This window comes from Plecotus auritus, assembly GCF_963455305.1.
Source record: "Plecotus auritus genome assembly, chromosome: 4".
Classification (NCBI taxonomy): domain Eukaryota; kingdom Metazoa; phylum Chordata; class Mammalia; order Chiroptera; family Vespertilionidae; genus Plecotus; species Plecotus auritus.
The window spans coordinates 38192946-38217443 of NC_137775.1; the positions used below are offsets into that span (position 1 = coordinate 38192946).

Consider the following 24498-nt stretch of genomic DNA (forward strand, 5'->3'; position numbering starts at 1 on the left):
ACTTCTAGGATTAAATCCCCAAATGCACCCATCTATCCCTTTGTTAATTATTTTACTATGGATTTATCTAAAATTCACCTAAAGTAGGGTTGCTAGATAAAATACAGGATGCCCAACTAAATTTGAATTTCAAATAAACAAGGAATCGTATTTTAGTATAAGAATGTCCCAAATATTGCATTATAGAAATATTCAAATGCATTTAAAATAAAAAAAATAGTAAACTATGAACTGAGAGCCTACCAACTATTGTATAAAGCATACTTAATATTAAAAACTTATTCATTGTTTACCCAAAATTCAAATTTTACTGAGCATCTTGTATTTTAATCTGCTAAATCTAATTTATTCAAATCCCCTTCTCTCCATTCCCAGAAGTGCCCTCCCTTTTTTTAAAGGTTAATTCTCTGACCAACGGTATTGATCTTTCTCTTTATTACATTTTCTTCTTCATTCTACACATCCCTTCTCTTTTACTTTCAGACATGCTCAGGTCATCCCCACTATGCTATTAATGGTCCCAATTCTTCACCTCTCCATGAACCCCCATACCTTTTGCCATGTCACTCTGAAATTTCACGAAGGAGGTGAATTCTATTTCCCTACCCCTTGCAACTGGGCTTGGCCATATGATCTGCTCTGGCCAGTAGAATAAGGCAGAAGTGCCGGTGTGTCAATTTGCAGTTTAGTTTCTGTTTGTCCTCTTAAAACTGTTCTCCTATCTCCATGAGAAATGTATGTCCACACAAGCCAGACAGTCCCAGGAGGAGGATGACAGGTAAATAAAACAGAGTCCAGCCTAGAGGCTTGCAGATGCAGAAGAAAGCCAGCTGAGATTAGTCAACTCTTAGACATGTGAACGATAATAATAATTACTCTTTTAAGCAACTGTGTTTTAGAGTGTTTGTTATGCAATAAAAACTAAATGAAATATCCTGAAAAACCTCTTCTTGGCCTTACTATCCCAAATTTCTTTCTTGCACTTCCAAACTGCTGCAAGTTTCCCCCTTATTTTTTCGGCCTCTACTCTCTCATCACCTATTCTTTTTACCTGAACCATTCTCTTAAATGACACCAAAAACCTCCTAATGGTCAGTCCCATAGCTTCAGCTCTGTCCTCATCCACTGTGGCCTCTGTACAGTACTTGAAACTAGATCACCTGACACCTCAGTTAAATTTTCCCCTCCTCGATTGTACTGCACTCATCTCAATTTCTTTGTTTCACCTACTTCGGGGGTTCACCTTCTCTCTTTCACTCTTCTGGGATTTTATTCTTTCTCCCAACAGCAGCTATCATATATTTGACTCACACATATTTATCTCCACCCCAATCTCCCTTCTAAGCTCTAATTTAATTGGTTCTCAAAGTAGATAGCATGCATTAGAACCACCCAGAAGGCTAATATTCAGATTGCTAGGGCCTCACTTTCATATTCAGTAAATCTGGGGGGAGGCGAGTTCTCAGGTGATGCTGATTCACCACTTTGAGAACCACTATCCTAGTTTCATATTTCCAACTACCAGTCTACACCTGGTTATCCACAGGTGTCTCAAACATCACATACAGGGTCAAATAGGTGTGTTTTTTTAGTCTTTGTTGAAAGTATTACATATGTCTCCTTTTCCCATCATCGACTCCTTATAGCTCGCCTCCAACCACCCCCAGGCCTCCACCATCCTATTGTCTGTGTCCATGGGTTATGTACATATGCATACAAGTTTTTTGGTTGATCTCTAGAGAGTTTTTTATTTGTAAGCCCAAGGAACCAATTTGGGCTAACTAAAGCAAAAGCAAGAATTTATGAGGGAGCTCACAGAATCGATGGGAAGGTTGGTAAACTGTGCTCCAAATAAGAAAGGAACCAGAAAAGAGACGACTTGACAGTAGGAGCATTACCTCCAAGTCTGAAGAAGTAAACAGAGTTTTTTGTGTTGTTGATTCTCTCTGTTCAAGATTCAATTTTAAATGAGAGTTCCCTGCCCATCCCTCAGTTGTGCCAGATAAAGGCGATAGAAAGGATTATGGTGGAAGTAGCCACCAAAGACTCTTTTCATGCTCTCCTCCTTCAGGCTCTCGTAATCAAGTGGGTGGATTATTACAATAACCTCTTAACTGGTTTTCTAGCCTCTAATCTAATCTCCAAGTCATTCTCCACATCACCTTTAGTTATCTCTTTAAAACACATGTCATTTTCTTCTTTGCCTTGTCTGGTGTAATGTTCCTGTCTTACCTTGTTTTAAGTAAAAAAAAAAAAAAAATTGCTTTTCTTTATGTACAAGTGGTTGGGATACTTTTGCCTTAGCAAACTCATAAAATGGAAAGGTAGTTTTAGAAAGCAGGAAATACATCTCATGGTTAAATGAGCACATTAGTAATCAAGGCAAGGGTCAGAATAGTCCCAAAACTTTGCATAGGAACTCTCTAAGAGCCTTTAAGAGATCAATGTCTCATTAGACTAAAAATTCCCTCATGGCTTGGCCAGAGTAGGTCAGTGGTTGAGGGTCGATCCAGGAAGCAGGAGGTCATGGTTCAATTCCCAGTCAGGACACATGCCTGAGTTTCAGGCTTGATTCCCAGTAAGGGGCACGCAGGAGGCAGCCAATCAATGATTCTCGCTCATCATTGATGTTTCTACCTCTCTCCCTCTCCCTTCCTCTCTCTGAAATCCAAAACATATTTAAAATTAAAAAAATAAAAATAAAATAAAAATTCCCTCGTGACAAGGACCTAGTCCTCATTTTATCACCAGCATCTAGCTCATAGTTGGCACTTAATGAAATGAATAAAGTCTTCATCTCCAGGCCTTCCCTACTTTATATTACAGGCATATCTCAGAGATATTTTGGGTTCGTATCCAGACCACCACAATAAAGTGAGTATCACAATAAAACAAGTATTTATCTTTTTGCTGGTAGAGGGTCCTGCCTTCAATTTGTAAAAAATTCAACATCTAGAAGCACAATGAAGTGAAGTGCAATAAAACAAGATATACTAGGTGTACCGGTTAATAATGCGGATTTTTTTCAATAGATGGAGTTACACATATGTTGATATATATGTGATTTGATATGTATGCTATTTTGTTGTATTGACAGCAAGCTTCAAAACTTCATATGTCAAATTTGCTGAAGGTGTTTAACATCATAGATATTTTTACACTTAAAAATGTCGAATTTCGTGCCCAAAAAAAGAGCGTTTGTGGGAAGTATTAATTCATTATTTTGAAGAAAAGTGCTGCTGAATACTTCGGGAAGCTTATGGTGAACATGCTCCATCTCAAGATACTTGTGAACGCTGGTCTAAATGCTGTAAAAGTGATGATTTCAATGTGAAAGACAAAGAAGTCCAGGTCAACCGAGAAAGTTTGAAGACCAACAATTACAAGCATTATTGGATGAAGATGCGTGTCTAACTCAATAACAACTTACAGAAAGATTAAACGTTGCTCAGCAAACAATTTCCGATCATTTACAAGCAATGGGAAAGATTTTAAAGGAAGGAAAATGGGTGCCACATCAACTGAATGGAAGACAAATGGAAAACGGAAAAGTCATCAGTAAAATGTTGCTTCAACGGCACAAAAGAAAGTCTTTTTTGCATCGAATTGTGACTGGCGATGAAAAGTGGATTTATTGTGAGAATTCCAAAGGCACAAAATCATGGGTTGATCCATGTCAACCATCAACATCGACTGCAAGGCCAAACTGCTTCAGAAAGAAGACAATGCTCTGCATTTGGTGGGATCAGGAAGGTGTGGTGTATTATGCGCTTCTAAAACCAGGTGAATCCGTTAATAGTGATCGCTACCGACAACTAATAATCAATTGAACCACGCTTTGATCGTGAAACAACCAGAATGGGCCAGAAGACACAGCAAAGTAATTTTGCTTCATGATGACGCACCATCACACACTTCAAAACCAGTTAAAGACACGTAAAAAGATCTTGCCTGGGAAGTATTAACCCACCCACCGTATTCACCAGACCTTGCTCCTTCAGATTACCACTTGTTCCAATCGATGGCACATGCACTTTCTGAGCAGCACTTCAAAACATACAAAGAAGTGGAAAATTGGGTCTCTGAATGGTTTGTCTCAAAACATGCAAAGTTCTATTGGGACGGTATCCACAAATTACCTGAAAGATGGGGAAATGTGTAGCTAGCAATGGACATTACTTTGAATAAAGCACTTCTGATGTTTCTCTTGAAATTATCATTGTACAGTTGTATTATTTGTCCTACCAGATTTTAAGAGACAGAAGTTTAATGCTTTACACATAGTAGTGATGAGTAAAGTCTGTTGAACAGATGACTAAATGGATGTCTATAATGTGGGGCTAGTGTTTGAGACTGGTTCCCTTGAGGTAGCAGCCAGTGGCTATGCCAGGAATTCTGAACTGCTGAAATCAAGGGGTATAAAACTTGGCAGCTTGGATCTGGAAGGTGAGTCTAAACCAAAGATGATCAGGTTAAACAGAAAATAAAATGCTATGAAATAAAAAATAAGCATCAAGTAAAAAGATCCAAAGGTTGAACCTGAGATGAAGTATAGAGCAAAGGGTTTGGAATCAGGCAAAGACACAGTAGAAGCAACAGTAGTTTAATAATAAGCTAATGGGGATCTGGGATGGTGGACTCCTTTAGGGGCTTGTACATAGCATTTACCAAGTCCAAATAAGTGGTTTGTTAGTAAAATGGAGTTGCCTAAGAATCAGAAGTTGGGTTGGCAGCTATTTATCATTTCTAGCAAAGAAACACACATACTGTAATAGCAAATACAGTGAAATATAAATAGATCTACTTTGAGAGGTAGATTTAATCTGAGCTCCATTTTCTTGTTTCTGCCCTGTCACCTTAATCTGATTCACAAATTTGCACTAGTTCACATTTAAGTTCTAATACATTTTTTATTCCTCTAGATTATGAATAAAGAGAAAATATTTAAGAGATATAATATCAGCCGAAACCGGTTTGGCTCAGTGGATAGAGCGTCGGCCTGCAGACTGAAAGGTCCCGGGTTTGATTCCGGTCAAGGGCATGTACCTTGGTTGCGGGCACATCCTCAGTGGGAGGTGTGCAGGAGGCAGCTGATCGATGTTTCTCTCTCATCGATGTTTCTAGCTCTCTATCCCTCTCCCTTCCTCTCTGTGAAATATCAATAAAATATATTTTTTAAAAAAAGAGATATAATATCATAGTATCCAATACCAAATACAAAAACTCAAGAATTTTTGTGACTTTTTTTAGACATTTAATATACCAATCAGTGAAACTATAATAAGAACACTATACCTAATAACCACTGACTTTTCTACATTAATTGTTCTGTTCACAGACTGCAAAAATCCCAAGAATATTTTATACAGGTTTCTAAAATAAAAACCCCAAAACTTAAAAATGTAAAACAAAAAATCCTAAATAGAAGAAATGCATATTTTATTGTTGAGAGCTCTAAAGGGTTTAATTCCTACCACTACATTGCCCTAAACAGAATATGTTTGCCTGTCAGTGTGTGAGGTTGGGTTGAGCAGCTGTCTGCCACACATAGCATTTCCTTGTACTAATTAGCAAGCATTGTGGCAAAGACTAATGTCCACATGAAAAGCACAGCAAAATTCACTTTAAATCCTATTGTAAATGTGCAATAGTCCTCTGCATGGATTGTAAAATAAATTTCGTTATTTGGAAATTAAATTAAATGCTGAATTATGTACTCTTTTAAAGTCTATATTATTCTTCCTGATATTACTGAGAGAGGATAAACTACCATATCAATGCCTTTAAAAATTAATATATTTGGTAAGAGATATAGAAAAATAAAAAGAATACTAAGCAAGGAGCTAGGTAGCCAGGATCTCACTTACTCTGTGTGGTCTTAGGTAAGTCATTTATTCTAGTTCTTAATTTCCTCATCATAAAAGCTAAAGACATAAAATTTCAGTGATTCTTGTGGGAAAGACTGCACTGGAATTGCCTGTGGACATTATGACTTGGTAGATGTGAGAAGGGAGGGCCTGGATAACAATAGCTACAGAATCATAAGGGATTCTGCCAATGGTCTAAATAATTTCCTGGGTCTTTTGCAATTCTAAAAGTCTGCTTTTTACATCCAATCAATGGAATTTTAATAGCTCCTAGCTTTCATCATTATACTCTTCTTGTTAATGAATAAATGTATTTTAGGAAATAGAGAAGCTGCCTCTAAATCAGTGGTTCTCAACCTTTCTAATGCCGCGACCATTTAATACAGTTCCTCATGTTGTGGTGACCCCAACCATAAAATCATTTTCGTTGTTACTTCATAACTGTAATTTTGCTACTGTTATGAATCGTAATGTAAATATCTGTGTTTTCCGATGGTCTTAGGCTCTACAGCAGCGGTTCTCAACCTGTGGGTTGCAACCCACAGGTTGAGAACTGCTAGCAGGGTCGCCTAAGACCATCGGAAAACACAGATATTTACATTATGATTCATTAGCAGCAGCAAAATTGCAGTTATGAAGTAGCAACGAAAATGATTTTATGGTTGGGGATCACCACAACATGAGGAACTGTATTAAAGGGTCGCGGCATTAGAAAGGTTGAGAACCACTGCTCTAAATGATTATTACTTACAGTTACTGAGTGCTTACCAATTCTAAGGTATGAACTCATTTAATATATGTAGTTCAACCCGCACAACAACATGTGAGGTAGGTACCAATATTATCATCTGTATATTACAGATGGGAAAACCGAGGCTCAGATAGTAATTTGCCCAAAGTCACAGAGCAGGTAAGTTGGGAAACTCCTAACAGTACCCACCATTGTTCCTATCCAAACAAGAAGGAAAGGATATTTTTATAAAATCTGTGTGGTCAGAAATGAGGGAAGGCAGAAACTGGGAAAGGCAAGAATGAAAGGGAGCTGAGCCTAAGGCTCTTGGGCCTGAGTTACAACAACTAAAGTCTACTTGGATTCACAAAAGCCTCTCTGAAAAGGGTAAATATCCCTAGGAATGATTTTCCTTTAATTATCAGTTCATTCCATTATGTTTGACACATGTTCTTTTTGACTGATCAAATATTAATTTGAGTTGGCATATCGAATGTGAGGTTCAGATGGTAGAGACTAATACATTATTAGGATAAGTTCCCTTCCCAACAGTATGGAGAGTGATCTAACTGAAGTTTGTGGTCCTGACTGTGCAGTATTAAATGCCAATCTGCACAGCAATGTTACTTTTTCTGTCTGGATGCACACAGCAATCTGGGTATAGGCACCCAGTTAGAGCTGGTGTTTTGCCAGATTAGTGATAGGAAATCAACAAGGCAAAGGAGATGTGGTTCCTGGCAAGAGAGTGGTAAAGTAATTTAAAATAGAATGCAGCTGGAGATCAAAGGAAATGAAGGCAGGAGAAGACTGACAGGGAGAAGAAAGAAAACTGTGGACTGGAGGTTCCAAGCCAGAGAAATCTGAGAAGGGTGAGCTGAAGAAGAGGTGGGGAAGAGCACTGGAAATGGGATTCAGGAAACTGCGGATGGCTGTACTGGAAGTAACTGAGTGAGAAAGCTAGGATGGAAGTTCTGGACAGAGAATATGAAGGCTGCATTTACAAGGTTATAGGTGAAACAGATTGGGTGTATGACAAGTCCAGGGTGAGAGAACATAAGCAAGTGGCTGAAGATCACTGGAGACAGCATGTCAAGGAAATTTGAGGCTGATGCTTGGAGGGCTGTCTACTTGGGTGATGAATTCATTCAGTATGAGGACAGGAGTTAAGGTAAAAAGGAGACTGACTGTAAGTCATGTGTCAGTCGTTAATAAATTTAGTCTTGAAAGGCTAGATATGGCTTAGTAAAGGCAACTGTATATTCCAAAAAGGGAATGCTTCTGCCTTACCTATGAGCTTTTAGTCTAAAAACAATTCATACGAATGCAGAATTAAGTAGCAGCTTTAAGAAAAACGAGTTGCCTTTAATTCTTAAGACTAATCTTTGCTCCACTTTTCAGACTTGGTAAGAATCTCTGCTTCACATTTTCATCCTAAGGCTAGGTTTTCTCTGCTAAAATATAATGGAGAGTGAAATCAACAGGCAAGAAAAATCTCAGTTCCCTGCTCTCATAGATTTGTGGAAATAAATGTGTTTAAAGTAAATTATACCTTATCACCCCAGATCTGACTTAAATACATCTGATGAGACAACTGAGTATAGTTCCCCAATACTTTTTTTTTAAGCATAAAAAAAAGAAGTTTCTTATAATCTTGAAAGAATAGGATGGCATGCTATTTACTGACAGGCTGACCTTTACAAAAACTTACACCTTCAACAAGCTGAAATTATTGTTACTAATACCTTCAGAATGTCATTGTCTGTCTCAGAAAGCAGCATGTTTTGTCCAAGTCATACAGAAGTGGCTAGATGGACACCATTTGGTTAACAAATGGTGCAATGCAGAGGGCAGGGAAAAACTATTTCTGCAGTGTGTGTTATTGTGCAAGGAAAAAAAGGAAATGTCAAATATGATTCCTAATGTCAAGAAGCTTATAACATATTGGTCAGTTACATAATGCTTGAGGCCAGAGCCATATCTTACATTTTTTAAATCACCCACGGTATCCAACGTAAGAGTTTATAGATATCAACAAGAAGTTAATATAAAGTGGAAACAACAGTACAACAAGTTTAGAATTAAGTAATAGAATACACATTTAATATAGGTGACAGAAAAGAAATAACAGTTGAGCTAGTATCACTGTAATCTATAAAAAATCTTGCTCCTATTCTAATTTTATATTTTTATTTTGGGAATGTAGTGACATGTAGTAGGAATTCCCTATTCCTACTCATTGAAATCTTTAGGGAAGAAAAGAACCAGGTCAGCTTTTCCTAGAGGTAGGAATTAGAGGTCAGGCTTATTTTGTGTTAGGACATCAAGAGTGGCTTAACCTGCATCCTGTCCCAGATAGCCAAGGAAACCAGCTTTGATCAATAGCCTTTTTAAGCATGCTAAACTATTAAACAACTTGTTATTGAAACCCTTCGCCTCTTGGATTCTTATATTGTTACTAGAGGCCTGGTGCACAAAATTCATGCATGGGGGGGGGGTCCCCTCAGCCCAGCCTGCACCCTCTCCAATCTGGGACCCCTTGGGGGATGTCTGACTGCCAGTTGGACATCCCTCTCACAATCTTGGACCACTGGCTCCTAATTGCTCACCTGCCTGCCTGGTTGCCCCTAACTGCCAACCCCCCCCCCTCCCAGCCTGATTGCCCCTCACTGCCTTTGTGTGCTGGCCTGATCACCCCTAACTGCACCCCCTGCCGGCCTGGTCATCCCTAACTGCCCCCTGCTGCTGGCCTGGTCGCCCCACACAGCCTGCTTGTTCAGTCATTTGGTTGTCCCTCACTAACCCCCTGCCGGCCTGGTTGCCCCACACAGCCTGCTTGTTTAGTCGTTTGGTCGTCCCTCACTAACCCCCCTGCCAGCCTGGTTGTAGGCAGCCATCTTGTGAGGGTCAATTTGCATATTACCTCTTTATTATATAGGATCCTCCTGTTCATTTATCAAAAAAGTATTGAGCACTTACTATACACTATCTAATAAAAGAGTAATATGCAAATTGACCATCACTCCAAGACACAAGATGGCCACCCCCATGTGGTCAAAGATGGCTGCCCCCATGTGGACATAAGATGGCCGCCACAAGATGGCCTGCAGGGGAGGGCAGTTGTGGGTGACCAGGCCTGCAGGGGAGGGCAGTTGGGGGGGACCAGGCCAGCAGGGAAGGGCAGTTAGGGGTGACCAGGCTGGCAAGGGAGGGCATTTAGGGGTGACCAGGCCCACAGGGGAGGGCAGTTAGGGGTGACAGGGCCAGCAGGGGAGGGCAGTTGGGGGCGACCAGGCCTGCAGGGGAGGATAGTTAAGGGCAACCAGGGAGGCAGGGGAGGGCAGTTAGGGGTGACCAGGCCAGCAGGGAGGGCAGTTAGGGGCAATTGGGCTGGCCAGGGAGCAGTTAGGCATTGATCAAGCTGGCAGGGGAGTGGTTAGGGGGTGATCAGGCTGGCAGGCAGAAGCAGTTAGGGGCAATCAGGAAGGCAGGCAGATGAGTGGTTGGGAGCCAGAAGTCCTGGATTGTGAGAGGGACTGGAGATGGTGCAGGCTGGGCTGAGGGACACCCCCCCCCCCGTGCACGAATTTCATGCACTGGGCCTCTAGTCTTATATAATAAAGAGGTAATATGCAAATTAACCCTCATGTCATCACAAGATGGCTGCACCCAGAGCGGAGGCAGGGTTCCCGTAACACAAGATGGCTGCGCCCACAGCAGAGATGGGGTTCCCATAACGAGCAATCAGCAGGGATCTGAGGCTGTGTGGCGCCGGGCCAGGGCGGGGGACCTGAGGCTGTGCCCCCCGCCCAGCAGGGCTTGACTGGGGACCTCAGGCCGCAGCCCCCGCCCCAGCACTGGGCCATGGGACCTCAGGCAGTGCACCCCGCCCGGCGGGGTTTGACAGGGACCTCAAGGCATGCCCCCCTGCCCCAGTGCCGGGCTGGGGGACCTGAGGCCGTGCCCCCCGCCCAGCAGGGCTTGACGGTTGACCTCAGGCCACACCCCCCACCCGGCGCCGGGCAGGGGGACCTGAGGGTGTGCCCCCTGCCTGGCGCCAGGCCAGGGGACCTAAGGCTGTGCGCCTGCCTGGTGGGGCTTGACAGGGGTGGGGCCAGCCAGGTCTGGATCTTGCCCAATGCGGGTAGAGCCAGCTGGGTCTGGGTCTTGCGTGATTTCAAGGTGCATGCGGGTGGGCGGGGATTTGACTCTGGGTCCCACGGCACGCCCCAGACTCTGACAGGAGGAAGATTTTCATATACATTTTACTAATTTTCTTTCATCTCTGACACTTCTATTATAAAGGGCAAATAGCAACATTTAAATCTTTCCTCTAATTAATTCCCTTTTAATGTGCACAAATTTTGTGCACTGGGCCACTAGTATATACTATATAACAGCAATGTGTTCCTATCTTTATTATTTCTGATTCCTTTACTACCTTTTCATTCTCTACCCTACTATATCTTACCCTTCAGAAAATCTACCAATTCTCTAAGGTTACAACAGAATAATACCTCCCAACGTACAAATCCTATGCATCCAGGTGGAAGTGGAGGCTAGAGTATCTGTAAGGTCTTACTTCCTGCTACCACTACACCTCATTGAGTGTTCTTTCTCTGCCTTTCCTGCTGGCATCCCTTTCTCTAGGGAAGTACTTGGTTCTGAAAATGTTTCAATACTCTGAGTCTGTCTTTTCACTCTATATCCTTATGCAATTTCATCTCCAACTCCCTATCAGTTGCCAAGCTCAAGAAGGAATGTCTTTCTACTCTTGCTCTTTCTATGCTTCAGGTCTTCACTGAGCCTGTTGTCCCTATTTTTATGCAGGTAACTCCCTTTTTTCTTAAATCTTAGTCATGTTCTTTAAGTCTTTATTCCTCTCCCTAAACTAGTTTAGATAGCCCTGCCATGTGACCTTATACTGCACCCTGTCCTTTTCTTTTGAAGTATTCATCATCTCAACTGATCTGTTTAATGGCTATCTTGTCCACTAGACCAGGGGTCAGTAACAATAGCCCATGGGTCAAATCTAATTTCTTTGTCTGTTTTTTAAATAAAGTTTTATTGGAATCCAGACACACTCATTTATGGATTGACTAGAGGCCCAGTACACGAAATTCGTGCAATGGGGGGGGGGGGGGTCCTCAGCCTGGCCTGCCCCCTCTCAGTCCAGACCCCTCAGGGGATGTCTGACTGCCGGCTTAGGCCCATTCCCCTGAGGGTAGTCCTTTTCACCTGTATGAAAAGTATGGTCACTACCAAAAGTATGGTAGGCATTCGGACACCCCTCTTGCAGTCCAGGACCCCTCCCTCCTAACCGCCTGCCTGCTTGCTGCTCCTTACTGCTCGACTTCCTGCTCCTTAGCGCTGCTGTGGAGGTGGGAGAGGCTCCCGCTACTGCTGCTGTGCTCACCAGCCGTGAGCCCAGCATCTGGCTGAGTGGTGCTCCCCTTGTGGGAGTGCACTGACCACCAGGGGGCAGCTCCTGCATTGCGTGTCTTCCCCTGGTGGTCAGTGTGCATCATAGCGACCGGTTGTTCTGCCGTTCGGTCTATTTGCATATTAGACTCTTATTATATAGGATGTTTGCTATTGTGTTTCATCAGCAGAGTTGAATGGTTGTGAGAGACCATGTTGCATGAAAAAACAAAAATATTTATCAGTTCCTTCACAGAAAGTTTGCCAAACCAGACTATAAGCACCATGAAGGATAAAGTAATGCTTGCTGTTTTCACTTGTATATTCCTAACACCTAGCTTAATGCCTGCCACATATGTATTTTTTGACTAATTGTATTTTAATCTCAAGCTTTAACCCATCTAGTCAGTGATATGAATGAGACCACATTAATAGGCCTTATAAACAACCTTAAAATAACTTCTTATACAGATTATTGTCCAAAGGGAGGAAGAGAAACTAATCAAATAATACACAAGTGGATTACTAAAATCAGAGGTAAGTGCTATAGAAAAAAGGAACACAGTACAATCAGAATATGTTACTGGGACCCATAATCAAATATAGAGTTTAGAAAGGCTTTCGTGAAGAAGTGACCTTTGACCTAAAATCCAAAGCATAAACTAACTGGGAAAAGTGAGGTGAAGAGAGGAAGAGCAAACTGGGCAGAAAGATTATCACATACAATTCTTTTTTGGAGAGGAGAAACATGGCATGTACCAGGAACTGATGTTGTCAAATAATGAACTATAAAAGTTCCTTGTAAAGGTAAAGGTTAAGATAGGCCCTGGCTGGATGGCTCAGTTGGTTGGAACATCCTCCCATAGGCTGAAAGGTCAAGGGTTCAATTCCTGGTTGGGGCATATGTAGAAGGCAACCAACTGATGTATCTTTCTCACATCAATGTTTCTCTCTCTCCCTTCTTCTCTCTCTACAATCAATAAACATATTTTTAAAATGTTTAAAAATGAAGAAAAAGGACCCAAAATGGAGCAAATGCTGGGATATTTATAATGATGTAAAACATTCTGTTGTTGGCCAACAGGGGGAAAACAGTAAACTAGCTTATGTCCACAGCACAGCATAGTCTGCATCGATTAAAAAATGTATATGAAGAATTTTAATTTTCATGGAAAAACTTGTGCTGTAATGGAAAGTAAAACAACAACAAAAGGACATTATTTCCACTATGTAATATATTTTTAGAAAATTTTTTTAGAAAAACATGGACTAAAATGTGAATAATGGCTACCTCCGGATGGAATGGCATGTCATATATATACTAGAGGCCCAGTGCATGAAATTCGTGCACTTGGGGGGGGGGGGGGCGGCGGCTCAGCCTGGCCTGCATCCTCTCACAATCCAGGACCCCTCAAGGGATGTCGGGCCTAAATGGGCAGTCAGACATCCCTCTCACAATCCGGGACGCTGCATGCACCAGTGACCATACTTTTCATACAGATGAAAGGCATCTTGCTGTTGTATGGGCAGCTACATTTTTTGTAGATGATTATAAAAAGTAGTACATAACATGAACCTTCTGAGGCAGTAGTACCATTTCCCCCATCTTACGGGTGGAAAACTGAAGCAGAGAGAAGTAATTGGCTTTGTCACACAGTTCTAAGTGTCAGAATTAGGGCTGACCACAAAATGTGCAAGCCAGAGTCCATGCACGTCATTGCTACATCATCCTGTTTTTTCAGTGTTAGAGTAGCCTTGCCAGGTTTTAATTTTTAAATCTAAGAGACTGTTCCCAATATAGAGGATAGGGTCCCTACGCCTGGCTGGCGATCAGGGCCACCTATGGGGTGACCGGCAGGCAGGGCAATCAAGGTACCCGCCTTAACTGGCAGCCTGGCGCTGCCCACTGGCCGCCCTACCCCCCCCAGCCCATAGCGACCATTTGTTCTGCTGTTTGTCGATTTGCATATTTCTTTTTTAAAATGTTTTTATTGCCTTTTTTTTTTTAAAGAGAGAGAGGGAGAGGGATATCATCGATCGGCTGCCTCCTGCATGCCCCACACTGGAGATGGAGCCTGCAACCCAGGCATGTGCCCTGACCAGGAATTGAACCAGCAACCTCTTGGTTCCTGGGGTGATACTCAACTGCTGAGCCACACCGGCTGGGCGATCCCATATATATTTTAATGGTTTGCTATTTAAAACCTTTTAAGATTGAAAAAATATTTTATTGAGAAGGTAAAAGAATGTAAAGTGTTGATCTGTATCTACACATCTGAGAATATTACCCTGGCTCAATAAGTCATGTTCTTTAAGTCTTTATTCCTCTCCCTAAACTAGTTTAGACAGCCCTCAGTTGGTTGAGCTTCATCATCCAGTGAGTGCACAGAAAGGTCTCCGGTTCAATTCCAGGTCAGGGCCAGTCCCCCAACAGGGTGAGTGTGGGAGGCAATTGATCTATTGATGCTTCTCACTTTCTCCCTTCCCCTCTAAAATCAGTAACAACATATTTTTTAAAAATAACAAAGATTATTCGTGAAGTCTTCCTGGAACGTGACTTAACTGTGAAAAGTGCAGTGGGCCTTTGGAGCCAGGGAAAACTACTCTGAGATATGCTGCTCTATATAGACACCTTGTTTCTGAGATTTGGGAATTTAATTGGACATTACCCTGTGTGTTTGGTCTCTTCCTTCCTAGCCATAATCCACTGGAAATGCTCCAATATAAATTCTAGATAGGATATTTAAATGAGGGTCCTGGAGAGCTTAAGCATCAGATCTAATATTGCTCTATTCTGAAAGCTTCTTTCATTTTTTGTTCCTCAAACATCATCTTTAATTTATAGGCTCATTGGTCTCTCCCTTAAAACTATTACTGATAATTTATGGAAGTAGGAGAGTTGAGAGTTGTTTTTAATACGTTTTGCTTCTCCTTGTAACTGAGAAGATTAATTGGTTAAAAAGATGAGAACAGAGAGATATTCAGCTCGCACCACAATGATTAATTTGACTTCCCTTTAGTTTAAAAAAAGAGAGAAAACCCCTTTTAGCCAAAAATACTTTATTTACCATTCAGGCAATACATATTTATGTGGCAACGTTATACCCAGGCAGGTACTTTCAATAAATTGTGAAAACCTGCATAAAGGTTTATGAGAGTGGTTAAGGAGTTGATAGCAATTGCCTCCAGGGTTTGCCCTACTTACTTAAGCCTTCCAATCCCTTCAGCTAATTGATTAGGAAAGTAAGATGGTTCCCACTGCTTTTCTATGGTTCTGTTCTTTTTTTTAAAAATAAATCTTTATTGTTCAGATTACAGGCGTTCCTCTCCCCCCACCCCACATAGATCACCTCCACCTGATTCCCCACCCCACCCCATGCCCTTACCCCCCGCCACTGTCTTCATCCATAGGTGTAAGATTTTTGTCCAATCTCTTCTCCCACCATTCACACCCCCTTCCCCCTCAGAATTGTCAGTCCACTCCCTATATCCCTCATTCTATTATATTCACCAGTCCATTCTGTTCTTCAGATTTTTTATTCACTTGATTTTTAGATTCACTTGTTGGTAGGTATGTATTTGATGTCATTTGGTTGTTCATAATTTTTATCTTTACCTTTTTCTTCTTCCTCTTCTTAAAGAATACCCTTCAGCATTTCATGTAATCCTGGTTTGGTGGTGATAAACTCCTTTAGCTTTTTTCTGTCTGTGAAGCTTTTTATCTGACCTTCAACTCTGAATGATAGCTTTGCTGGGTAGAGTAATCTTGGTTGTAGGTTCTTGCTGTTCATCACTTTGAATATTTCTTGCCACTCCCTTCAGGCCTGCATAGTTTCTGCTGAGAAATCAGGTGACAATCGTGTGGGTACTCCCTTGTAGGTAACTGTTTTTCTCTTGCTGCTTTCAAGATTCTCTCTTTGTCTTTTGCCCTTGGCATTTTAATTATGATGTGTCTTGGTGTGGTCCTCTTTGGATTCCTCTTGTATGGGGTTCTGTGCGCTTCCTGAACTTGTAAGTCTATTTCTTTCACCAGGTAGGGAAAGTTTTCTGCCATTATTTCTTCTAATAGGTTTTCAATATTTTGCTCTCTCTCTTCTTCTGGCACCCCAAAAATTTGGATGTTGGTACGCTTAAAGTTGTCCCAGAGGCTCCTTACACTATGTTCATATTTTTGGATTCTTTTTTCTTTTTGTTTTTCTGGTTGGGTGTTTTTTGTTTCCTCACATTTCAGATCTTTGGTTTGATTCTTGGGGTACGCTGATCTACAGTTGAGTTTCTGTATATTCTTTATTTTAGACAGTGTATGCTTAATTTCTGACTGGTCCTTTTCCATTTTTTTGGCATTCTCATTCAGATCCTTAAAGGTCTCACCAAGTTCCTCAGCGGTTTTTAGAAGATTCTTGAGTAACCTTATAAACGTGGTTCTGAACTCTATGTCATTCAGTAGTTTGCTTTCCTCCATTTCTTTCATTCGTGACATGTTTCTTTGTCTCTGCATTTTGGCTGCTTCCCTGGATTAACAGAGTGGCTTTGTGTGGTAGGTGACCTATAGCGGCCAGTAGCTCAGCTTCCCCAATCACCCGAGGTGGACGCTCTTGGTACACCCCTTTGTGGGCTGAGTGCAAAGTCTTGGTGTAGTTAAGCCTTGATTGTTGTTGGTACACTGGGAGGAATTGACCTCCAGGCCAAGTGGCTGTGAGGACCCACTGTGTCTATAATGGAAGAACTGTTGCACTGGAGACACGCTTATGGTGCAGGCCTTGTTTCAGTGGGGCTTTGGTGCTCACTGAGTCTGCCTCTTGAATGTGTCACTTACGGATGTGAGGAGTTGAAATCTGGTGTCTCACACTGACCACTAGGTACACTGGCTTCTGGATCTCCAATGGGGTGCAGGTCAGCTACTGTCTGAGGCCACCCAGCAGGAACTACAGTGAGAACTACAGTTTTCTCCTCTTTGCTTGGGGTTTGGAGGTTTTGGAGCTGTCTGACTCGGGCTGCAAGTTTGGTAGGTTAAGCTGCGATAGGACAGGCCATTCATATGCTAAAGCCGCTGCTTGGAGCTTGGGCGGGTTTGTAGGTTATGTGGGGCAGGGTCTCAGGGCATCACTAGGCTAGGGTGTGGCAAACAGCGATGGCTGCCAGTTAGCCGGCTCTGCATCTCTGACCGCGTCCCGTGCCCCAGTGCAGTAAACAATTATTCCTGCGCGCAGCTCTGCAAGCAAGCCACCCTCACTTTCTGACCCGATGGCAGACAGTCCAGCTTCTCCCCGTAGGAGTTTGGGTCCCCCACGTCTCCCCAGAAACTGGATTTCAGAGTAATCGGGGGCTTGTCTCCCTTCTAGTTGAAAAAAGCAACGCCTGCTGCCAGCCCGGATTGCGCGCCTCCGTACCTCAGCTTTTCAGCACTTGTGCATGTCTCAATGCTCTTTTGTCTTTCCTTCTAGTTGTAGAACTTCCACTCAGCCAGCTTTCCCGTGGTTCTGGGTGATAGACGTTTTGTCTTTTAGCTGTAGTTTTGAAATTGTTGTGTGAGGCAGCAGTTTAGGTGTTTACCTACGCCGTCATCTTGGATCCTCTCCTGTTCTTTTTCTTAACTGCCAGAAATTGCCATCTTATCTGGAGTCAATTACCATTTATATGTATGTGACATAAAACCCACAGATCACCTTTATTTTTATTTTATATTTTTTTAATTTCAGAGGGGAAGAGAGAGGGAGATAGAAACATCAATGATCAGAGAAAATCTTTGAGTGGCAGCCTCCTGCAAGCCCCCTACTGGGGATTAAGCCTGCAACCTGGGCATGTGCCCTGACCGGGAATCGAACCATCACCCCCTGGTTCATGGGTTGCCACTCAACCACTGAACAACACCAGCTGGGCTCCAATGATCACCTTTAAACTTTCATCCCAAATATTTGTTTCATCACCAGTGTAGGTGGTATCATTTTTCTGACAATGGAGGAAAATCACTATAATTCTGCTATGCCGGATATGCAAATTTTTACATTTTTTTCACTTGACTATATATTTTGCTCTGCTTGAGAATCACTATCAAAAACTGCACAAGTCCTTCCCTGGCTCTGTAAGATTATGGTTCCTGGCTGTAGACAGTGGAGTCCTCTCTAATTCAGTGGCGAGCAGTCACTCCTCTTTGGGGGCATTTCTGTCACAGTGGCATGTACTCCCAGGGGCCAGGGATGTTAAATATCCTGCACAATGATCTGTTTCATTCAAAATACCAAGAAAAGCCCCTGGAGAAACAGAACTCAGGGTCAAGTTCACAGGTATGCCAACTGTGCAGTCAGACTGGGCCCAGTGCTTGATTTAATGCTCCGCAGTCACCATTTTGAAAATCTTAATACCTTTGTTTGAACGTCTATTTTACAAATGAAGTCCAGTGGTACAATGCATCATATACACAAGAAGGGGAGGCAATGGATGTCTTCTTTCTTCCTTGCCACCCTGTTTGTATACAGTCTTCATGATCCCTCATAAGCACAGGATTCTGGTGGACCTATGACATATAAGAACTCTGAAGTCACAAAGTGAGTTCAAGGTAAGCGTATTACATCTATGACTGATTTAATAGAGGTGCTGACAGCTTGAAGAGGCTATGCTTTCCATTGGAACCAGAACTTGCTTCAGGTGTAGAAAGAAGGCAAGGCATCCTAACAAAGTGAGCAAAAAAACACTATCATATCCTCTTACTTTTGTGCATTACTTTTTACACCAAAAACGGTGCCATAGAAGGAAGGGGACTGCTAGGGCAGTCCATAGTTACTTTTCCTTTCAGACCTTCCTTACTCAGGTTAGTAGGATGTGTGCTGATCAAGAAGGGAAATAAAAACAGCCGTGTTGGTTTTGTGCAGCATTTACACTGTTCTGATAAGCAATACATATATGCATGCACAAGCTATGAAATATGAATTGTGTAATTTTGGTGCTCCCATGTATGAGTTAAATGCTCTTATATTTGCATTTATAAATGGCATTGCACAATATAAAAATGAACGGTAAAATTCATTCTAATAATTTAAAACTCAAATTTTCTTTACTTAGAATGACATTAAAAACCAAATAGAAAAATCATGACAAGTTGAAGGAGAGATGACAAGACAGAAAAAGCTTTATATTTTAGGATATATGGCACTTTTCCCCTGCCTTTTGAACAAAGGACCCCACATTTTTCATTTTGCTCTGAACCTCACAAATTATATAGCTTGCCATGACTGAACTAGTTTAAATAGAAATGAATTAAAGGATAGTATTTAGCTCACAGATCTCTGAACGCTAAATACATAGCTAGAAACAACATCCAGGAAAAAACAAACTAGGAAGGACACTCATCTTACATCACAGAAACCCATCCCAGCACCACCTGCCAGTCAGCACCTATAACTCTAAAAATGGATGTCAGAACTCCCTCCAGTTACTCAGAAGAACTAGACACGCACAAGACTTGCCATCTTATCTGGAGTCAATTACCATTTACATGTATGGTGTTTGCCAGAAAATCCCATCTCCCCCAGTGCAGTGGAGGTATCATTTTGCTCACTTTCAGATCCAGGTTTTGAATGGGTGCATCTGATTGCTGGAAATTAGGTCATATGTAGTGATATTGCTGAAACTATGTCATTATCATTAGCATCTTCTCCAACTAACCACATACAGAAAGTGACTTCAATAGCTTAGGGGTATTCACACCATGAAAAGTGGCCAATGCTACAAATCAGGGTCTTTCCCCTCCCCCAGCTATTGTTAAAGATTCTCATGCCAGCACTCTTTCTGCAAGTGAGTCTGGAACCTTTAGTTTTTATTTTCTAAGCTTCTAAAGAACAAGAAAGTGAGCTAAAAGGGTTGGATGGGTAGTAAGTCATCTTACAATATCTGCCAAAAAATATGGTAGCCATTGACTTCTGTGCTAGGTTATAAATTGCCAACAGACATTGAACAGTATCGGTGCAGAAAGCTGGGAAGGCTTTTACTACAGACATGCATGACAATGTGAGCATAGGTCATATGACGAAAATACTTTTCTAAGGTGCTAGACTATAATTTCTACTAGAGTCCTGGTGCATGAAATTCATGCACGGGGTTGGGGGTGGTGGCCCTCAGCACAGCCTGCACCCTCTCCAATCTGGGACCCCTTGAGGGACGTCCTACTGCCCGTTTAGGCCCAATCCTAAACGGGCGGTTGGACATCCCTCTCACAATCCAGGACTGCTGGCTCCCAAATACCCTCCCCTGCAGGCCTGGTCCCCTCCAACTACTCTCCCCTGCTGGCCTTGTCCCTCACAACTGCCCTCCCCTGCAGGCCTGCCCACCCCCCCGCAACTGCTCTCCCCTGCAGGCCTGGTCCCCCCAAACTGCCCTCCCCTGCTAGCCTGGTCTCCCCCAACTGCCCTCCTCTGCTGGCTGGGTCACCCCCAACTGCCCTCCTCTGCTGGCCTGGTCACCCTTAACGGCCCTCCCTGCTGGCCTGATTGCCCACAACTGCCCTCCTCTGCTGGCCTGGTCACCCCTAACTTCCCACAACTGCCCTTCCCTGCAGACCATCTGTGGCGGCCATCTTGTGTCCACATGGAGGCAGCCATCTTTGACCACATGGGGGTGGCCATCTTGTGTCTTTGTGTGATGGTCAATTTGCATATTACTCTTTTATTAGCTAGGATAATGACAGGGACCATGTGTGTTTTGCTTCTTACTATATCTCACATCACCTGGCAAATAGAAGCCACTCAACAATAACAACTAAAAAGGAGGTGCTTTAAGGATATTAAGTGTAGAGTTCAATTTTGGCATTTCTCATATTGTATTAGATAAGACAATTTCAAATGATTTTATTGTTTTTAGGTGAGTTAAACTTCTAAAAGTCAACAGTTTATTATGAAACTTTCACATACATTCTCATTTGAACCTTCTAACATTTCTGAGAAGTTAAAACAGGAATTACTATCCATTTTATAGATGAGGAAACAAGCTCCAAAAAATAAAGTGATCTGACCAAAGTCATTTTTCATTCTGATTCAAAATTCCAGAGTTCTTTTGTACTTCAAGAGAATATATTTATAAAACACATTTTATAGTGATTAATTAGGGGAGTATTACCAGGTTTTCAGTAGAACATCCACTTAAACTCAAATACAGGCAATGAACACACTATCCTAATTTCGTGCTGCAAATGTTTTTCAAGAGTGAATATTCTTTCCTTGGAGTTCTAGAAGGATTGGAATTATGGTTGACTTTTCTTAAAGTAAGTGATGTTGATTCAAGGAGGAGGAAAGAAATACTTTTCCAGAAATAGCTAATCTGTGAATTCGATGCTTTTACCTTTTTCTAGTTAGGAACAGAATTAACTTAAATATTATGGATCTATTTTTATTATAATACTGGGGGGGGGTCCCTCAGCCCAGATTGTGAGAGGGCGCAGGCCAAGCCAAGGACCCCCACCGGTGCACCATCTGGGCCGGGGAGGGACAAGGGAGGTTGGCCAGCTGGGGAGCGACCAAGGGAGGGCTCCAGGGCGTGTCAGGCCTATCTCGCAAGCTAACCTACTGGTCCGAGTGTCTACCCCCTGGTGGTCAGTGCACATCATAGCGAATGGTTGAGCAGCCTTTGCATATCATTAGCATATTATGCTTTGATTGGTTGAATGGACGACCGGACACTTAGCATATTAGGCTTTTATTATATAGGACAGTACAGGGATTCTCAATCATATGTTATTTGAGAATTGTGAATGTGATGGGTGCAGTTGCCAACAATACAGATTCCTAGGCCCCATCCCAAAAAATGTGATTTAGTAAAGCCAGAATATTCAACTTTAAAGAACACTCCAGTGCCAGAGAATGCTATGAGAATCGCTGGTATTGTACACCTGACATTCAGCTTGTGCAAAATATTTATTTTGCCAGAAAATGCAATTTAACATGGTAGTCTTATTTTTAACTCACTCCCATAGCCTTCTAAAACTTAAATCAATTTAAGAGATTATGCATCTAAAAATATTAGTAGGCAATTTCCTGTATATTAGAATTCTTGCCACCTATGTTTATAATCATGCTCTGAGGTTGAAAACAGCAGGCTAATTTACTGTGGTAATCAGTCTCAAATCCCGTGGAGCATATATTCTTATTAGCATTACATGTAACGGAATTTACAGGCAGCTTCTTACCAGCAATCTGTCCTTTGAGCCTTTTGATTTTCCTATTTGAAGAACCACAATGGTTTCCAATGAGGACCTCTCACACCACTTCAAATGGCAGCCTACTAACCATTAAAAGACACCTGTAATAACACAACTGTGAAAGAATGAGCTCTGATTTGGGAAGATTGAAAATGACTGTCCAAAGTCCCAATTCGGTGGCATAGCTCATATTTGAAACCATGGTTTCTGCCTCCTACCGCTTTCATCTTCTTGTTGGGAAGAAACCCTTATGGATTTTTTTTATGTGAAACTCTTTCACAGACTAGGAAGCGGAGGCCCCAAGACAGCAAATTTTTTGTTCAAGGTCACGCCCAGTATTAGTGACCAAGTCAGACAAAAAACTTATCGGTTCCAATATAATGGACTAACCAGCAGCATGGTATTACCCCCTTTTCTTCTTCCCGATTTCAAACTGCATTCCCTACTCCGCACCCCCCCCCCCCCCCGCCTCCTTTGACTAAAGTTGTTTGGTCTAATGGCCCTTCCCCAAGCCTAGCACCTGTTAATGAACAACACCCGGAGGGAGTCGCCCGCATCTAACACGATGACTTTCATTGGCCTTTTCTCTGGCCGAAAATTTGTCGGAAAGGTGGTTAACCCTACATTCCCCTGGGGGAGGGAGAGGAGGGAAGTCACCAGCAGCTGACATGTCCTGACTTGTTCACGCGCACGCCCGGGGCGCAGTCTACTGACCCGAGGTGCAAACCAAGGAAGGATATACCAGGGCGGAGGGAGAGGGGCGGGAGAAAAACACGGTGGAGGGCATTCCGGCGCACTGGCTCTGCCAACTCTGGGCAAAGCTGAGCAGAGCCGAGCGTGAATTAATCTCACCAGGAGGCCGGGCGAGACACTGCAGAACACGAGACTGAGCGTGGCAGCGCGCGCCGCACGTTCGGGCAGCAGCGCCGGGGCGGCCCTTTTATAGGCCGCAGCCCGCGCTCGCGCGCCCCCGCCCCTCCCGCGAGGCCGCGGCGGCACGAGATCTGCGCCTCCTCTCCCTCCCCCGCGGGCGGGTTTCCTTACCTTGTAAAGAGCCGTCTCTGCGCCTCCCCCCGCCTTCTCTGCGGGGCGCGAAATGGCGGCCGGCGAGGCGAGCGCGAGCGCCGCAGCCCCGGCCAATCCCGCCCAGCCGCCCAAACGGCCCTGAACACGGGCGCCCCCCTCCCCGCAAGCCCCTCCGAGCCCATCCATGATATCGGCGCTCCACCGCCCCCTCCGCTGCCCCTCACCCAGGTGGCCGTGCCCACCGGCCGAGTCATCGATCCCCCGCATCGGGCACGGGCCCCGCTCTCCGCCAGCCCCCTCCCTCGTTGCGCGCCCGCGGGCGGGGAAGAAAACACCTTCACAGCCAGGGTGTCCCGCTCGGGCTCCCGCCCGTTCCTTCCCTTTCCCGCCGCGCTCCCTCCCCCAACTACTCGCGGCCCTCCCTCCATCACACACACCACCTCCTCCTCCCCTCCCCCAGTGGTTGCGTCCGTGACATCATCATCATGGCAACAAGAGCTGCAGCCTGGGACCGAGGAACCCGTGTGATTCCCGGCGGCGGCGGCAGTGGCGGCAGCACCAGCACCGAAGGAAGCGCGAGGGCTCGTCTCCTGTCGCCCCTCACCGGGTGCTCCTGAGGAGGCGGCGGCAGCAGCGCCGACACCGCCCCGCCCGCCGCCGCTCCAGGTGTCTGTGTGAGGGGAGGGGACCGCCGCGGAGGCGCGGGGACGCCGCTGCGGAAGGCGCCGCTGCCACTGCTGCTGCCGCTTCCAGGTCGCTGGTGAAGAGGCGGCGGCGGCGGCGGCGAACATGTTTTCAGTGAGGATAGTGACTGCCGACTACTACATGGCCAGCCCGCTGCAGGGGCTGGACATCTGCCAATCCCCCCTCACCCAGGCCCCTGTCAAGAAGGTGCCGGTAGTGCGAGTCTTCGGAGCGACCCCGGCAGGTAAGCGGGCGCGGGGCGCGGGCGGGAGCCGGCGGGGCGCCCGGGCTGCCCTCCCTGCCGCGCACACGCGCGCTTGCCGCCGGCGCCGGCCCTCTCCGCGGAGCTGTGCCGCGTCTCCCTCCCCTCCGCCCTCGCCTTTCCTTCCGTGCGTGACAAGAGGCTCAACAATGTGGATCCGCGGGAGCGCTGCGCCCCCCCGGAGGGCAGGCGGCGGGCACCTAGTGTTTACACTGCGCGCGGCGGCGGGGTGCGGGACCCACGCTCCCGGTCGCGGCGGGGGAAGTAAGCGCCCGCGAACCCTGGAGCCCTGGCCCCGGAGGCCGGGCCAGGTGGCCGCGCCACG

General features: G+C 44.2%; 1 protein-coding gene and 1 long non-coding RNA gene across 3 annotated transcripts in view; one reads left to right on the forward strand and one right to left on the reverse strand.

The window, feature by feature from the left end:
- The window catches only part of LOC308246229, a 102640-nt gene extending 79249 nt beyond the window's left edge, over nucleotides 1–23391 (reverse strand). The window contains exon 1 of the long non-coding RNA XR_013960378.1: nucleotides 23246–23391. This is a non-coding gene — a long non-coding RNA (uncharacterized lncRNA). The remainder of the gene's footprint in view (nucleotides 1–23245) is intronic.
- A 287-nt stretch (nucleotides 23392–23678) lies between these two features.
- REV3L (REV3 like, DNA directed polymerase zeta catalytic subunit) overlaps nucleotides 23679–24498 on the forward strand; it is a 184078-nt gene continuing 183258 nt past the window's right edge. For both annotated transcript variants that reach the window (XM_080664192.1, XM_080664193.1), the window contains exon 1: nucleotides 23679–24155. In XM_080664192.1, coding sequence (XP_080520318.1) covers nucleotides 24017–24155 — 139 coding nt within the window. In that variant the 5' untranslated portion in view covers nucleotides 23679–24016. The remainder of the gene's footprint in view (nucleotides 24156–24498) is intronic.